At 37.0% G+C, this 19,346-nt stretch overlaps 1 protein-coding gene across 1 annotated transcript in view; it reads left to right on the forward strand.

The window, feature by feature from the left end:
• Positions 1–18,554, forward strand: part of DIAPH2 (diaphanous related formin 2) — a 226,576-nt gene extending 208,022 nt beyond the window's left edge. The window contains exon 27 of the mRNA XM_084268950.1: positions 18,223–18,554. Within this exon, the coding sequence (XP_084125076.1) occupies positions 18,223–18,287 (65 nt within the window). The 3' untranslated portion in view covers positions 18,288–18,554. The remainder of the gene's footprint in view (positions 1–18,222) is intronic.
• Positions 18,555–19,346: the final 792 nt, after the last annotated feature.

Genomic DNA, 19,346 nt, shown 5'->3' on the forward strand with positions numbered 1-19,346 from the left:
AAGATTTGAGCATTTGGAAGGATGACTGCTTGTTTAGAACAACTCCCTGTATCCCACTGCATAACCATACTTTTTCCCCTTGCATCCTCTCGCTGTTACTTGGCATGTCAGTGTTGCGTGTTTCTGAGAGGGCATGTTTAAGCATTCTTCATGCCACCTCTAAGTGAATAATCTGTCCCTTAACTTTAAAAACTTCTTTTCTTTATTTGGTTTTGTATAAGCCTCCTTTTTCAAGTTGAGCAGAACCAGTTATTTTTGGTGTGGTGTTTTGCTCATGCAAGGATGTCAAGTCCCAGTACCATGGTTACTGTTACAGGATGGACCTTAAACTAAATCCTCTAAAAGCTATTGTGCACCAACCTAAAGGTTGCCTTTCCTCTTTTGGGCTTCTCCGTGGGGTAGTCACAGGTAGCGCTCAAGACATTGGTCTCCACGTAATGGTCTGATGTGACATTTACGCAGTCTGTATGGGGTAGGCAAAGGCTCCTTGATTGCCGCTCTGTTCTGTGCCCATTCTCTCCTCATGTTGCAGCCAACATCTCTGTTACCTCTGACTGTTAGCAGTACAGTCCTATATATTTTTCCACTGCTGTTATTTTATGCTCTTGGCAAGCCTTCGGTGTGGTAGAGAGCTCAATTTGTTTCCTCCACTCATCTCTCTTCCATGTATTCACTTTTCTTTTCTGGAATGACTAGGTGATTTTGTTAAACAATTTAGGTGAAATTAGATGATTGATGTAGGTTTTGCTGTTCTACATGTGACCTACTAAGTTAACTAATGTTTTATTTACAAAAATACGAATGCTGTGAATTTGTAATATATGTGTAATATTATGAGGAAATAGGCTTGGTGGGATGTAAATTATTTTTCCTCAGTGACAAAATGGTATGAAGATGCATCCTTTTTAAATTATTTTTATTTGTTAGAAACCTGAGGGGGTTTTCGTGACACAGTTTAATATGTGAAACAGCCTTTCTGAAGCTTGTCTCTATCAGGAATCTCATCAGCTAGCCCTTGGCAAACTGCAGATAAAATCCTGTTAAGTATCCTCAGTTACGAAAAATATATTATGAACCCCTTACTGTTACTGCTGCATTGTTTTGGTTTTTGCAAAGATTCTGTAACTTTCTATCACATTTCCTTATTGCTGTCTAAAGAGATGGATATTTAACAGTAGATTTAACCCTTTATACTACTTCTTGTGAAAGAAAAATAATAGCAATGACGTAATTCGAAAAAATAATTTGATTACGAGCAAACTTGTAAGAAACTGAAAAGCAGCTTGGAAGTGTACAAACTTTAATCTGCAACTGTACGAAGATATTACATAATAAAATATTGCAGTAAACTGTGAACCCCTTAATTAAAGTGGAGATATCTAGTGAAGGCAATTGGTATTGATACTGTTTCAGAAAATACTCCCATTAGCTGTCTTGTCTGCAAAGCTGACAGGGATGACCTTGGATGGAGAGCATCCAATGAAAAAATTAAAATTATGCCAGTGCTTAAAAATCTTCCTAAGGAGGGAAAAATTAGTATTTTGTGTAATAAAGTATTTTCAGAAAACTTAGAATTTGCTGAAGCTATACTGCGTACAGATACCTGCAGTTGCTCTAAACCTTTAGGTTTAAAGTCAACCTAAAGTTGACATCTCTTTCAAAAATGTTTTGGGAAGTGTTTGGAAAATTGTTCAATATTGCATTTCTGCATATTTTACATGAAAAGATTTTGGTTCTTCGTGTAGTCAGTTTATCAGAATTTCATTTTAATACAATTTGTAGGATTTTTGGAGAACATTTTTAGACTTCTATTTTTTCAATTCACATTTCAGATGGCAAAGACGTCTGAAATACCCTACTGTCTGAGCAATTTTAAAGAAGAATTAAAATTTTCAACTGGTTTGATTTGCTCGTGGTGTCTTTAAATGGCAAAATCATAATTGTTTCATATGCTAATCAATGTTCAGAGAACCACATGTCAATTGTAATGTAGAGAATTACCGATTTTACCAGATTATTATAAAGCTTGTGAATTTCCAGATATCATACAAGTAGTCATTACCTATGTTGTAAATGAAATCAGGAATCTTGGCCGTCAGCTATTTAGATTAACTACTGCATATAAACTTATTTGAAAGCATATAAAGCATTTAATCTTCAGAAGGTCTGTCCTGATCATGTGTGTACGGTAACATAGAAGAAAAAGGGGTGATCTTTTCATAAGAGTCACTGTGTGACTTGGACTGTTTTAATAGTTCTTTTGCTGGACTGTTGAACGATTGCATCAGTCACATCAAACAGCTGTAACTAAACATCCACTGATCACAATGCAGTGACCTTTTAGTTTGCTCATCGTTAAGCTTAAGTTAGTAGACCTTTAAGCCTGATGCAGATTTTTCTTTTCGAGGCACCCTGCTGTACTTTTCCCATTTAAACTCTTAAATCATTACCTATTTTAAGGATCTATGGTGCCCTGAAGGTATTGTGACATTTACTAATCCTTCCCACTGGACTTTCCAGACATTATGGCTGTCTCACGCTGTGCTGGACTTGAGGTACATAAGGCTTGTTTTTGAACTATAACTCAAAACAAACCCAGTAAATCCAATCGCAGTTCACACTTCCACTCCTTTATACTGTTCATGCATCTCTGCCATTCAACGAGTATTTACATGCATGCTTGTCAAAAATTCAAAAAGGGGACATGAAAATACTTTACATACTTCTGAGTGTTGGTTTTTTTCTCCTTGTGTATTACGGAGATCTGTTTTCAGCCCTTTGCAAGCATGTTGGTTTATGAAACCATTATTTGCCTTAAATGGCAATCAATAGAGCTCTTGGGCTGTAAGTGGCAAGATTTGCATATTGTATGGGGAGAAAACCTCAGTAACAAATTTTGCATTAAAGCTTTTGAAAATTTTTCATTTACAGTTTGCCTTCCCACTACTGCTGAGTAGGATAGTCCAAAAACACAGATGTAAATGTCTACAAAAGCCTGTAGAGATGGGTTTCTATAAAGCCTAGATAAGCTGCAAGTGAAGTTGTTAAGGTGAAATGCAGGCTGCATTTTATTTACTCTTGTTTTTCTTACTATTTTCTGTTGACATATTAGGTTGGAAAATTGGAGGTTTGCTAATTAAGTTTTTCATTTATAATAAACAGCTGATGAAGCAGTTTTAAGAGTCTCAAAAATGTCATTTGATCTTTAAGTTTACATCATCATTTCCTTGAGTTCAGGAGAAGTACTTGGACTGCAACAAGAATTGTCATTAAAGTGCAGCAAAGTTTCAGTTCTGTTTTGTAGGAAAAGCTTTCTACAACTTACAGTTGAAGCGAATACAAACAAAAAAGGTAGCATGTCCTTTGATCAAAAGTTTAATTTAAAAACCAGGCTTTGCGTTGTGTGCTCTGAGATCAGAATCACTCTGCTCTTGAGGGACAGCCGATGAGCTGTTGATGATTTTCATTGCTTTCGCTTTAAAAGCAAGCAGAATCCCTTGGCTTTAGGAGCTATAACAAAATAGAAGGAAGAGGTGGGTGATAGTTAAAAGGCCGCAGTACCTACTGAATTGCAACTAGGTGTAAACTGTTAACACACTGACTTGGTTATTTGTAAGGATGAAACTAGTTCAAGCGTGAAAAAATATTCCCTCAGATGAAATTGAAGGAGCTTGTAGTTAAAACTGTTTACATACAGCAAAACATAATTCTAAAGGACATTGCCAGCTTTGGGCAAAAAATATCTGATGGATTAATGTTATTTTAGTGGCATTAAGGATGTATTTTCCTAATCATTTTATCTGGCAGCTAAATCTGAAAAAGAAGTTTCTACTTTCTCCCAGAACAGACAGAGGCTCCTGACTTTCTTTTCTTCCATGTAAATTAATTATTTCCTTGATTGTATGGTAAAACTAGTTTTGGAGTGGTACTGTAAATTGGATGTCTAAAAGGGAAAAAAAAAGTTGGAAAGAAAAATAATGGTTTTGTGGCACAAAACATTCTTTTTGAGGCTGGAAGGTATCTAAGAGCAGACATGGGATTCTAAAGTCTCTTCCATGTGACAGGGGAAAAGATTACCCTACAATCCTCATCCTTATTAGCAAATCAAGTCCTCTGTTGAGAAGATGCTTAAGGCCAAGCTTTGTCCCTGAATGACTTGCTCATTTTTCTGCACTCTCAGCAATGACCTGTTCCAAGCCTCCTGTGCTCCCGTATGCACAGCCAAGCTACCCTTGCCCTATCCTTGCCTTCTGTTGCTTCAGTCTGGAGAAGGGTGAAGAGTAGAATTTAAATTCTAAAATCTTCCTGTGTCATTACTGCTTCCCACCCAGCCCAGGTGAATATGAATATCTTTTTTCAAGCTTTATGTTAACACATATTGCATGAGATGAATAAGTGGGCTGTTTTGGTCCTGATGCATAAGGATGGGTTACAAGCCTGAACAACTCTCTCCTTTTTTTCAAGATACGGTGTGGCATGGGGAAGGGTGGGATGCTCACCTAATGCTGTGGATACCAATCAGCATTTTTGGAAGAAAGGCAATATAGCCATGTTTGGAAAATGCTGAGAGGAGAAAGCAGGTAAAAATGAAGCTGATTCACCTACGGATTAAAGCAAAACCATCTGAAGGAGTACAGTGGGCTCAGTGTGGAGAGGAAACTGATGAAGGACTCCACAAAGAGAGTTGAGGAAGTACAGATGATTTTCTATTCCTTTCTCAGGGTAAATCCACTCAGTAGCTCACAGTTCCCCTGTTCATAGTTACATATGCAGCTCACTTTCAATTATCAGCACAGAAGTTGGAGTGTGGTATTTGTGTTATCTGAAAGAGAATTTTAACATGGTGTAAGTTTAGCATGTCAGGGAAGAATATCTGATAGATAATGTATTAAGGAAATTAATAACGAAGAGGTCAGCGAACGCAGGAGGATTGTGAGCAATTGATATGAAGTGGTATAACTTTCAGAAACAATGCAGCAACCAAGGGAGACTTTAGAGCATAGAACTGCAGTTCTCGCTGCTCAGTGGAGCTGGAGAAGTCTGTTTTTCTGTCGTAGTATAGCTAGAGCTCTTCAGTGAGCAAGAGCAAAGTAGCAATCAGGCAGATGTCTGTAACCAAAGTCCTTAGCTAAAACTAGGTAACTAGATAAAGTTGTTTAATGCCAAAAGGGGCGGAGAGCAGGCTGGGTTTTATAAGACCTCAAGGAAAAATGACTGTAGAATATTGCCAGAAACTTTATAGTTGAGTATGTTATTTTAAAAAGGTCGTGCCTGAAGTTACAGAGGAAGGTCTAATTTTCTGGTGTAGTCAGCGCATTCCTAGCATTCTGCTTTTTTAGCATTCATGTATCTAAAAATGGTTTTGTTCTTATTATGAATTTTGGCACTAGCATTTGGATATAGCAACTTCTGAATCAAAGTAATAGTTAAAAACTCATGGAAAAATACTTCTTTTATTCATTCATCTCATCTGTTACCTGGCTTTGAATTTTAATGTGAGTTTACTTCAATTAAACAAAATAGTATTTAAAATATGCTAGCAGCGTGAAGATTATTTGACAAAACCAATGACAATTAAAGCTAACCTTGGTGTTGCTTGCTCTGGAACTCCTTCTGTAAGTGGGAAGTAATTTCAAAAAAGTTTATAGCTTTGGTATTGAGAGGTAGAAAGATGTCAGTTATTTTTCCATTTCTGACGTTATCCAGTGAGTGCAGCCCTTGTGGGTTGTAATAAGGTATCATCTGGTGACTCGAAGAGCATTTCTGATAAAAAATAGTGCAACGAAGAAATCTCAGAAGAGCTTAACTTCTTTTTAGCTCTATTGTTTATTTTTCTTTTAAGAAAAAAGTCAAATTGTTATTTAAAACTTCGTGAGAACTTGCTAGATGTTCTTGTTAGTTATCAGATGTGTTCTTCAGTATCAAGCCAGACTTGGTCTTGCTCTTAATAGAGATGATGATAACTTTTTTTTTTCCACCCCTTTTCATAATGCATAATGCAGGCTATCAGCACTGTCACAGCTCATTGTTTAATAGAGGAAGGGTTTCCAGTTATGCATCTGGGAAAGGTAGAAAAGCTTGGTCTCAGAAGTTATCATATATAGGTATTGTGCTTCTAGAACAGTTGTGTCCAGATTTATATAATTGCTCCTTCCCCTCCCCAAAAAAGGGATGTGTTTAGGTGTTGAGACTCGTTTGGAGGTAATATTCTGGTGTGTGGTCTTAAAAAGCCCTAGCTTGTTTAAACCCATTTTTAAAAAGCAGGCAACAATAGTACACCTAAATATCGTTACGCCCTTACTCTGTGCAGGAGGGCTGTAAGGCAGTCCTATAAAACTCACAGGTTCTTAGGAACTGTCCAAGTAACAGACAGATGTGCTGTAATGACATGCTACCCCTGCCCTTCTTCCTTTGAGAGCCTTGCTGCTGAGGCAGAAGGAACTGTACTAGTGAGGAAGGGACACATCGGCAGGGTTTGGAAGCAAAATAGATCAGGATTATGGAGTGATCAGGTGTTAATTTTGGGGGTTAGTTGTTACTGAAATAGCCCAGGAAACCTTATAAAATGACATTCCTCGGATACCAGTATTCCTAAAGAGAAACTGTTTTGATCTTTTTAATGCTCTCACAGCATTAACTGCTTTTATGCTATTGGTCTTTATATGAACATAGAGGGTCAAATTCTGCCTTGTTCAGCACTGAGGTCTCAAATTTGATCATAAGGGAGCTGTCTGTGCTTGGCCAGGAAGGAAATTCAGCTCCTAAGTTATTCTATTTTACCTCAGACTCTGTCATGAATTGTCTAAATTACTTCTTTGTATGAATTCTTTTAATAAGCAACAGTTTCACGTTCCCATAACCTGCATATGCCTTCAATGCAAATAATTGATGGTGAAAGTCACGTGCAGGATCTAGTTATTCTCTGTTGGGGTGTGTAGAGAAGTAACAGGTAGTGATGAGATCATCTTGCCGGGCTCCGACAGGAGCTTGTCGTTAATATTAAAAGATGAAGGTGCAGATGGGCACAGAAGACTACAGCCTGTGCCAGCCGGTCATACAGGAGTGATGTAGTTTTAAGTTTTCTCATAGCATATTCAATTCCATTTAAATATTGCAAAATGCTGAATTGTAAATGTTAACCTAGCCATGAATAAAAAATGCTGATATTTTATTTAATCAAAAAATAATTATAGATAGTCTGCCTTTATTGTATTATTTAAAATATTTCATTTTACATGTAGACTACAAGTTATTGCAGAGCTTTGGGTTTTTTATGTATATAAAGAGAATTTGTTTCTGGTGCATAAAAAATAGAGGAGACAGACTTTTGCTGGCTACAAGGAAAATTGTTTGCTTTTGACAAGGGCTGTCAATTGTTCAGTTGTGGAGAAAAACTGCGGTAGCCAGTTTACATGGAACAGTGGGAAATACTTGCTTTTCAGGAGTGTTACCCAACTCCTGAAAGAAATTCCTTTAGAGAGAAGAGAGCTTCCTCTTTTTTCCTTATCTTTGAGTTCATTACTTTCATGTTTTATGCAGAGAATAAAGCAGCTGTGCATGAGAGATGTGGCATCCAGCATTTAAACCGCTAACCGTTAAACTGCGAAGTGGAGGTGGAGTAGATCCTATTGAGGCGAACGCGTTCTTACGCCGCTGTTTAATAAAATACAGTAAGAAATAGCTAGAAAGCTTCCCCTTTGACTTTCATCTGGCAGGTTTTGATTGTAACTTTGTACAGGAGTTGGTATTGACTTTTATCAGGCAGTCTCAGAGAAGAGGTGAAGAGCCTTCTCTCTTGACTTTCTGTGTGTTTTGTCAAATCGAATACTTCCATTTGAAGTGCGAAGTGAAGGCTGATGTCAAGAAATGCCTTCAGCACAAGCTGGTGCTGGTCTCTCGCGACTTTCTTCTTTCTTAAAAGTATCAGATTAGATTGTAAAATGATGGCAATCTGGCTGGACATAAACACATTTATTGCAGGCTCAGCAGCCATTACATATCATTAGTGAAAGGAGGTAAGGGGCAAGGGGACCATTTGGATGTCAGTTTGATTCTTTTTAAGGACAAATGCATTTGGATGAGAAGATGCTAACTTTATGGCTGCTTGTATGCTTCAAGTTCAGAACCTATTACTGTCTTTATTTCTTTGTCCTGTTCGTAACCTTACAGTCAACTTATTTTCAAAGCAAATACAAATTTTAAGAGGAGTGGTGTTAATAGGGGAGCTGGGAATAGGATGGTTTGGGAGCCATTTTAAATTCCATTATTCATGAAGAGGATGGTTTATTACCGTCAGACCAAATCTGTTCAAAATGTGAATGGTTATTTTTGCAATGTCACACGCTTTTCCTTAACAGTACAATAGTAGGTACAGTTAAAATAGGGAAAGACACCTTTTCCGTCAGCAAATCTGTCCTCGCTAATGTGAAGTGTTTTTCATTAGAGGATCCAGTTTTACTTTTGGGCAGCTGCTGAAAGTGTGTACGTAGTCATGGAAGGAGACAGACATCCATGTTCTGAAGGTTAGGGTTTTTCCTCACTGTAGTTTGTTTACTCCCTGAAATTTGTTTTGCCCCTCTGATTTCTAAGATGTACTTTTAGCACTGTACATGAGATGCAATAAAGATTACAAATTAGAAGTTCAAAGAAAAATACCTGAATAAATGTAGCTTTATTGCCTTGGATCTCTTTTTTTCTGTTTCTTTGTTACTGTTAGTTAGACCTGACCTTCTTCTGGGATTTGACACGTCATATATATCTTGCTCATTTTTTGCGTGTTATTTTATGAAGTACTTTCAGTTGTCTCATTTGGTTTTAAACAAATCATATATTCCTGTCCTAAATGTTTCACTGGTCAGAATAATTAAGTTGATCAGGTCTGGGAGCATTGAAAGGAAAATAATAGGGTCATTGGAGCGTTCAGGCTCTAATGGGAACCTGAGTTCATTCAGATATCAAATCTAATAATTGCTTTACACCTGTATATGCACTCCCAGTGAGCTAGTTCATATTAAAGGTTTAGTGGTACACTTTCAATACTTGTTTCTAGGGAATTTTAGCACTGTTTTTAGAAGACTAAAGTTGTTTTGACTTTTTCCTTTTTTGTTGTTGTTGTTTTTATGTATCAGTTGTAGTTTGGCTGAATTACTCATCAGTATGCACTGGACAATATTTTTGCATAAGAATTTCTTTCTAGAGGTATGATATGAGTAATGCATTGCAAATCACATTTAATAGCAGTCAGAAAAATATGAAAATTATAATCTGGGCTTCACTGCTGTGAAAGAATTTATTAGCCAAATTAAAATTTGCTGTCTACAATTTAACAGTATTCAAAACCTGAAACTGAGTTTATCCCTGATTGTATGTGTAAGAGAGCGTAAGGATTAGAGGGACACTCGTAGCCACGATTGTTGCTTGAAAAAGGCAATTTCATAAGGATGAGGTAAAAATCAGCGCTCTTTTGTGAGATTGTATGTGAAATGAAGCAATAATTATAACTTCTCTGTTTAACTAAATTCTGTGACAAATCCCCATGAGTGCTGGTGGTACAGGCTGTCACAAAAATTCAAGTAAATTTTATCACAAACAAGAATTAAAAAAACCCTACTGACTAGTAAGATGACAGCTATTCATAGCAGGTTTCAGCAAATTCTGGGCTCAAATGCTGGTCACAGTGCTGCTTGTTACGGGAGAGGATTTGAACTGATGCAATCGTTCCTCTTCATCTTCTTTTTATTTTCCCACCTTTATAAGTTTAGTTCTCAGCTGAGAATTCAAACTGAAAAAGAAATGGGAAATGGCTGTATATGTGCCCGCATTGTACTGACGTGAAGGCCTATTTTCCTCTGTAATTTTAAAGGCCAATTACCCTTGGAGGAAAGGAGAAAAATAGATTGATTTGTCTTGTAACCCCTGAGGCAGGCATGTGTTGTCTCAAACTAAGGCTTTTCCATTGCAATTCTTGTGGAAGAGCTTTCACTGCATATCCCAAGCGGTACTGTTAACAAAAAAAGCAAAGTCAAATTAAAATATTAAATAGATCATGAGGAATCTTACCTTATTGAGACAATTTGTTGTTGGAGTTTTTTAATATCTTTAAGTCCACTTCATAGTTCGTTTTTTTGTTAAATTTTTAAGGCCTGGAATAAGCAATAGTAAAATTTATTTTAAACAGATTACTTGAAAATAGGGTCTAAAAATCCATTTTTATTCTATAAGTACTCAATTAGATTTTCTTCAGCTCTAAATAGGATAAATATTTATTTGCATAATGGAATTGTGATACAGATGGTCAGCGCCCTGTATTTATGTTACAGAATTGCTACTTCGGTTGTGTTCTGATACTGTATTGACTGTGGTCACAGCTGGATTGCACTGAGCTGGTAAATGTCATCACACATGCCATTTAACATTAAAACTTCTCACATTATTCATTTTTATGTGTAACACATAGAACATAATTTCTTTTTTCTACTGATGTTCTGCATTTTCATACAACGCAAAGGCTGCCATTAGCGGTGCCCAACAAGCAAGGTCTGAGTGGCAGCAATAAGATTAGACATGACTTTGTTCCCTTTTAATCTGAGTGAACCCCTTTGTGCCAGGATTTAAATCCTTTAGCTCTCTGTATTTTAGACCTGACTGTACTACAGTGCTTCTGGATATTAACAACTTTTATTTAGCAAGTTAAAAGGAATCCAAACATCCATGTAACTTCTTAATGAGAAATTGTGCACGTAGGCTGGTCAGGGAACCTTCTTAAAGTGAAGGTACTGTGTGTTATCTAAATAAACAAAACTTTGGAAGGAAATCTTTTCAAACAGAATAAATATCTACATTAAAAATCTATTTTACCTTAATGCTTATGTGTGATAATGATAATTTCAGCACTTCTGACTTCTGCCGATAACTCAGGAGATGTGTGTGTGTGTGTGTCTGCCTCTTTTCTGAAGAGGAACCATTCCTTCCTGAGACACATCCTTTTAAGTCTGTTAACATTCTCCTTTGTATGTTTACTTCCTACCCCAGAAATCTTCTTAATAGCTACACAGACCCACTTTATTTTCTCTCTCTTTATTTCTTCCAACCCCTTTTCCACCTTTTCTTATTCTTTAGCACCCTTTCTTATCTACCAGTATATTGGTAAGCATCCCACTAACCAGGTCAAGAACATAATCTTTAAACTCTTGTAAGATCAACACATGATGCATTTATAATTACTGTGTTGGGGCTGTTTATGGTTGCTCTCTGATTTTGAGGGCCTGAGGGGAAAAAAAAACCCACCACCAAAAAACCCCTGCTGTTTCTTTGGCCTAAGGGTAAGTTTATTTTTCCTCCATCCTCACAACATACAATGTGTGTATGATCAGGTTATCTCTCGGTTTTCACAAGAAAGACTGGGGTTGGACCTAAACCAAAATAAAACAGACTCTATAGAATTTGACCTCACAGCTACAGGGTTTGCTTGAAACATCAATGTTTTCTTTGAAATTGATGCTAAAATAACCATTTTAGCTGTCATTTAAGTTTGACTGTCATGAATTTGAGATTCTGTTTAGGAAAAAAAAAAAGCTGAGAACAGGGATGTCATATCATTTGATCTTTTTTTCATCTTTGGTTACAAAAATATCAAATCCAAATGAATGTAAAATAACCCAGTGTGATGATTATAAAGGGTCTAGCTCAGATTTTGTCAGGGATGTGTAGGGTGCCTGCTGGGGTTGAAATAGGAGCATTTAAAATACTAAAGGATTAGAAGAAAACATATTAACTGTACTGTTTCCCTTAACCCAGTTAGAAACCTGTTTTATTTGCTTGTTTCATCCATTTGCTATAAAGATATTTTCAACTTGCTGTGTATTTCATAGAGTACTTTCTGAGCTGTTATTTTGGCTGCATTTCTCCCACAACTGATTTTTACCTCATTGCTATTTTTCTGCTATATGGGCCGCACATTTTGAAAGATCAGTTTGAAATCAAATCTCAGAGAGATGGACTGAGTCTTAACAGAATTGAGGTTAGGAGAGCCATTTTCTCTCAAGGTGCTGTTTCTCAAAAGGATTTTGCTCTAGACACCAACAACAGTTTTGAAGCCCTTAATTTCCCTGACTAGCTTATTTCTCAGTTGGTATTCTCTAATAATGTCATAGGTACAGGCCAGGCAATACAGAGAACAGTGTTCAGCTCTGTCTGTTAAAGAGATGCTGGAGATTGATGGGCTTCCCTGCTGTCTTACACTATATCTATTCTGCTTCTATCAATTCCAATTCCCAGATAGATTTACCTTTCATTGTTGGTAAACTAAGCTGATGAGGGTGCATGTGGTCAATAAAGAAAACTAATAAAGTTAATTCTTGTCATGGGTTGCTCTTTAAAGCAATTGATAACACACTGTTACATCAAAGGACGCTGTAACCTGGCTTCAGTTTTCCCTATGCATAGATGGGTCAAGGAGAAAGCTAGAGGCTACCCAGGCCAGAGTGATTTAAGTTTGTTCCAATTTTAATCAATGACACTACATAGAATATGTAGTTATCTCTGTCAGAAAAAAAATGTGAAACTTGTAAAGTGCAATTCAGGCTTCTTTTTGCTAAAGAGGAAATGCCAATGTCATCAGTATCGGAGATGCAGCATTTGCTTCTTAGAATTGCCATCTGTTGTGACACTTTATCCATTAAAAAACATCTTCAATGACCACCTTACACGTATTTGGTGCAATCATTCCATAGTTACAGGATATTATCTCGCTCTTCTGATTGTTTTCCGTGTTCTGTATGTTTGTGGTGATTGCTGAAGTACCTGGGACTGTATGAGTAATTTTCCTTGGGCTGCTCATGAAATTAAAGGTGTGTTTCAGTAGGATTTCCTAGTGAAGAAAATTTTGCCTGAATGAATAAATGTTTATGTAAATAATGTAATTGGTTCCCAAAGGCATAGGCCATACAAATTCCCTTACAGCATTCCTACATCTTCTACATAGTCAAAATTATTTCAAAAATATGAAAATTTATGTATTTTATTAATTTCTGAGTGTTCTGGCTGCTTCATGTGGTCATTTTCAAGTAATCTCAAGCTGGTGCTTTGTTTCTCTGAGCATTAACCACCATTCATAATTGTCAGCTACAGGAAGGTTAATTATTTCACCTTGGAGAGGTTATTTGGGGTGTGGAGAATAAAAAAAAGAAAAATATGTAGCAACTGTGCAAGTTAATGGTGTGAGCTTTTGAAAGAAATAAGTATTTCAGAGCTCTCCTTCCAGGGGCTCGTGCCCTGCAGCATGTGCTCTAGCACAGCCGTTGCTAGCTGAGCACCCAATGCTGTACACTGCTCCCCTTCCATATTCAGTATGTTGGAACTGCTTTAAGCTCTTCTTGAGGTGGCATTTATTAACTAAGACATTCTTTAAAATACATGTTGTTGAGGTTTGAGGGTCCTGTGACCATTGTCTTTGCAGAAGGCAAACCAGTTCTGGTAGTTCTCACTCCTGAAAACTCCAGTGTTCTTTTTAGTTGTTTTGCTTATGATGTTTAGGTGCGTTGTCTTTTTTATATAGACTAATGTTTCAGTCTTTTGGGGTTTTTTAATGGAAAAAGATAGTTATGTGTGCCAGTCATGTTTGGTTGTTGGTTGGGGGGGAGGGAAGTGTGGATTTTTTATGCTAATCAAGGGATGCTGCAGTTATTTCCATTTGGGAGAAACTTAGATACTCCTCATGAGCGCTCTAGGAAAGTGCAGGGAAGGATGATTTTTAAATCATACTAGTCTAGTCTAATGTTTGATTTGACTGCTGTCATTAAGTCACAAAGAAACACTTTTAATGCTTTAACTGGCTGGGGAAAGATTAATGTAATTGGATAATTAGTCAACTAAGGTACCAAGCCCCAGGTAGCAGTTTATAATACATTTATAATTTTAATGTAAGGCATGTCAAGGAGAGTATTTTTTTGGTGGTTGTTATAGGATAGTACAAATTCCAATCGAGTACCTTTGAAGTATGGTTTTATAGAGTCTGTCTTTTTCTATTATCAGATACCTCAGTCTCATGACTGAGTCCATTCAGTTGCATATCTGTATTATTACTAGCATTGATTGCTCATAAAAAGTAAGGTTGATAATTAGGAGAGCACAAAGTTACGTCCTGGAAGAGTGTGGGGTTTTTTATGTCAGTAGATTCACATTGCATGGTAAATGATGTGTATGCACCAAAATCACCTCTACAAATATCTTGTATGTTGTAAATATTATTTATTCACATCTCAGTATTATATTGAGTACAAGAAGACATCAGCAAGTCATTGTTATTATAACAAGGTCCATACATTTCTTTCAGTGGAGGTGTAAAGTATTCCTGGTCAAGATGACATTCCAGTTCCGTAGTGAGAAGGAACTACTGATGTGATTGCTGAGCATTTAGTTGTTTATTTACTGTATTTGAATTTGATCATCCAGCTAGCCAAAAAGTGAATGTTATTTTATGATACAAAAATACTTTATTTTCCATTTCAGTCTTTCATGTCTCTACCTTTTAGTGGTACAAGAAAAGGTGCATTCAGCTGATTGAGAGATCACTTCTAAGTGCATGCGTTCATTTCTGAGATAGATTATCATGTCTGCAATACGAGGATTGCAGATGCTTGGGAAATGCCCTACTTTTAAATGTGATGTACTTCTGACATTAAAGTGAGAAGCAAAGTTTTGGTCTACATAGATAGATGGGTTACCCAGAAGGCATGACTGATAGACACAGAACCTATTGCCATGATTTCTAGTCATTTTTACATGCTTCTAACCTGTACGCCTGAGCCTTTTGGAAATTATTTCTGGCTTAATTTTAAATACTCTTAGGTTACTGCTAATGTCTTCTATTTTCTGTCCCCAACCCTGCACAATATTTTACCGTTTATTGGTGTTACACATAGTTTAAACTAGACCAGCCAGTCTTGCTTTGTGTTGTATTCACTATGATCTGTAATGTAAAAACAGTAAAAACAGCTGTTGGAGACTGCTGAATGTCAGTGTTGAAAGTGTTATAAATGTCGTGATTTTTTAAACTTTTTGCTTGAGTCAGTGAAATACCAGTCCAGTCCAGTTTCAGATCTTAATACAAAACCCCTTGTTTTAACTAATATGTCTATACATATACAAGCAAATTTTACTTCTAGTGAAGAGTCATTTCTTTGAGTGTGCATATATGTACATGCACACACTAATGGGGTGTTGCACAGAAGGTTGCTTGCAAATTCACTGTTGAATCACAGAAAACTAGGTTATAAGGGATCTCAGCATCCATCCAGTTCAATCTTTCTTGGCAAAAGCACCATCTAGATAAAAGTGCTACCTAGACAAGATGACCCAGCACCCTGTCCACCTGAATCTTCAACATGTCCAATCTTGGGGAATCCACAGCTTCCCTGGGGAGACTATTCCAATGGCTGATTGCTCCCATTCTGAAAAAAAATTCCTTGTGTCCAGTTGGACTCTCCCAAGGAGAAACTTGCACCCATTGCCCCTCGCCTTTTCCATGTGAGAATAAAATACATCTCTTTGTAAAGAACAAGACATACTTTGTAATAACCTCCAAATTTTTCAGCTGTGTTAAAGCTTTCACATTGACAGTAACTAAATCTAATCCTCCCACCCCTTTTTTATAATGAGCTGAAAATTTTATCAAAGTGTAATTTATATCCTACTTGCCTTTGTTTTAGTAAGACTCACTATGAAGTGCTCTAAGCTTTGCAGACAGATCTCTTGCAGACGCTGACATTGTTTCTTACTGGCAACAACTGAGTCATTTATCCCAATTTCCTTGATTAGAAGAACTTTGTGATTCTTTCCAGTCTCTCTTGAATCTTTCAGATTTTTTATTTCTATCTCTAGAAGCTATAATTGCTTCCATTTAAAAAGTGGAAATAATTTAAAAGAATAGATTAGTTCTAATAATTGGGAAATGATAATAATGCTTCTAGGGTTTTTTTTACAATTTCATTTTGTGTTGTCTTTAAGTCCCAGCTCAGTTGTGCAATTACAGGAGAATTTGAACTGTCATTTGCAAAAACTGTTTGTCTCTACCACGATGGAAAAAAATATAGAAAATAGAGAAATCTAAAAAAAACCCCAAGTAGGAAGAAATCAACAGTTCTTAGACTCACTTAATCAGTTTTTAACCTGTACAGTTGACAGTCTTGAAACGTTATCAAGAAATAGTCTGCTGGTGAAGGCACATCCCCCCACTGAGAGCCTGAATCCTTTTACTAGTCACTGTTCCAGAGGAACAGCAGCACATTTGAGTTGATAACTTTCCTTCTTGGGTTTTAGACAGCATTTTTGTGCTTTAATTTCCAGTGCCTAGTGACACTGCAACCAGTGTAGAGATTTATTCCCATGCAAAACAGATTGACTTAGGGTAATTTGAATACTTTATGCATGGATAGATTCATTAGGAAAAGGAGGCAAGGCAGAACTATAAAAAGAACTAATAATCTTGCTAAAGGAGCCGTTAATTCCCTATAGCGTTGGAGACACTTTCATTGAACAGGGAAAAGGAAGGTTGATTTTGCAGAGCTCATGCAGTCTCAAGAGGCATCTTCTGGTTTTTGTTCAGAAAGAGATCACAGAGATGACTTTCTTTGTCTTCTCCAGAACCATACTTGATGTGATTGGGCCATTTTTGGCTTAGAACAGAATCACAAAATGGGTGAGGTTGGAAGTGCGCTCTGAAGGTCATCTTGTCCACTTGTCCACCCCCCTGCTCTAGCAGGATCACTTAGAGCCAGTTGTCCCGCACTGCATCTAGACAGCTTCTGAATGTCTTGAAGGATGGAGACTCCATAGTCTCCCTGGGCAATCTATGGCAGTGCTAACTACGTGTTCCCTGATGTTCAGAAGGAACCTCCTGTGTTTAGGTTTGTGCCCATTGCCTCTGGTCCTCAATCTGGGCACTGCTGACAAGAGGCTGGCTCTTTGCAGCCTCCCTTCAGGTATTTACATTGCATTGATGAGATCCCAGGTTGGTCTTTGCTCCAACCTTTTTCCCCTGGTCTCCGGAACATAGTGATTCAGTCAATAGCTTTGACAAAGAATTTCTGGGAACATCAGATGTTTCTGGGGTCTTTGTGTGTTGTGCCTGAATCTTCTGCCTTGGCCCGAGTTCAGCGCTCTCCCACAGCAGTACCAGTAACACATGCTTTTATAGTCAGCTGCACTGTGGAAACAGAGCTAAATCGGCTCGTTTGGAAAAAAGCTGAGAAAACCTGCTTGCCTGCAGTTTGCCTCTCAGACTTTTTGCTTATGAGGTGTCTCTTGTTCTGTAATATTCCAGCACTAAGGAGGAGTTCCAGCCATGTATCGGGACACCCTGATGCTGTAGCAATGTCGATGCTGCACTGATGCAAACAAAGAGCAGCAACCTTAATGTGACATGAGAGAATAGAAAAGGCTGGGGCCAAAGTAGGCAATCACAAAAAAATTTTAAAAATGTATATATAACTGCATGGCAGGACCACATTTTAAAACTGAAAGATCAAAACCTCCAGAAACTAAAGTGGGGTTTCATTTTCTGCCCCTTTCTGTGTGCGTGTGTATATTCTTTGCTTTAAAATTTTATTTTAAAGGCATTTAGGAGTATGGCTGGTACTTCATGGTTGTTTTCCTGTGATAGAGACGTATTTATTATTCATTGCAATAATTACTGTGTAATATTTTATACTAAAAGTTGTTCACATTGCACAGTCAGGAAATACTTAGGAAGTGGCAGATTTAACTGTTCTATTTTTAACTCTGTACCAAATCATAGTGAACAGTGTTAACGCTTTTATACTTGCAGCGTCTCGCAGGCTTTTCACCACCACACTGGTCAGCGCGTTCCCATGAAACCTGAAATGTATTTTTCCAGAGGTTCAGTGCCTAAAATGTTTATAAAATAGGTTTTTTACCCAGAATTTTAGTTATTGTCTACTGTTTCCAAGGGGACTGTGCTTCAGGATTCTCCTAATGCTTTTATCACCTTGCTTCTCTGATCAAGAAAGTAATTTATTGCTGATTGCAGAACTCTTGAACTCAGTCTGGCAGCTGCAGTGTGAAACTTCTCTGATCCGGTCTCCTAGTTACTTATTTACATATCATTTGAAATGATTTTCAGGGCTGTTTGAAAACCTCTTGACATTGCATTATCCATGTTTCAAATTTTATGGTGATTTGTTTTTTCCTTTCTTTGTGTTACAGATAACAGACGAGTAACTTTGGAAAGGTCTCGTTCTCGCCACAATGGAACAATTGCAGCTGTATGATTCCTCTGATGCCAAAGAATTAGTGAATTGTTTTATTCACAATTAAATAGATATGCTTTGAAAAGAGTTTATCATTCAAATTGGCAATGATCATAAAGGAATACCGGTGTTGATTAAATGAGAAGGTGTATAAATATTATGTACTTCAAAAGCTATCGCTAAATAATCCACATACTGTATCTTATCACCCCAACTACCAAGATCTGTAAACAGTGTTAAACAGTAGGATGCATATCTTATTTTCTTATGTTCTTTCTTTTTTTTTTTTTACCCTTTTTTTTTTTTAAGCTGGCAATTTACATGAAAGGAGTTGGGGATTTCTAGGTTACGTTTTATATGGGTAAGAAAACTCACATTTGTTGAAAGAATACAGCTGTGGATTCCATTTCAGTTCTCATTTGGACATGAAAGGAAAAAAATAATAAAATTGTATGTTAATAAATTCAGAGATGAGCTGGTCTACATTATCAGAATCTTTTTTGTAACCATAAAGAAGCAACGCATATCCCCAGTCAGGTTGCTGAAAATCTTATCTCAATGTAAAGCCTGGTGGATTCAGCTATTTTGGCTGCAAGTAGGATATACCACATATCTACACTTTTGGTGAGATGATGATGTATAGTTACTTATCACTGCTAAAATAAATTTAAAAAATAAATAAAATAAAACAGAGCATAGGATTTTACCAAAATTAAGTTATATCAAGGGCAGGGTATGTTTTTAACTGTATCTAAGGAGGGATTTTTCTAATTATGCACTTATATATTCTTTATAAAGATACTTGGGGAAAAATATGATTGTCCTATTTTAATTACGCTAAAAATACCTTTGTGTAGGTTTTTAGAGACAAGCTACATTACAAAGTTATTCAGAACTGCCTCTGAGTTTTTCCTCTGTTTCTCAGGTAAAATATGTAGCGGGATCTCTACCAGTGGATTTTAGTGCTGAGGGTTTAGCAGCTAAGAACAAATTCTCTACCTGGAGCACGCTATAGCAGTGATCAAAGATTGCAGCAGTCTGATTTTTCGGGAGCTCCTCCCATGCCACTTTGTATACAGG

Source organism: Gallinula chloropus (genome assembly GCF_964237585.1).
Source record: "Gallinula chloropus genome assembly, chromosome: 11".
NCBI lineage: Eukaryota > Metazoa > Chordata > Aves > Gruiformes > Rallidae > Gallinula > Gallinula chloropus.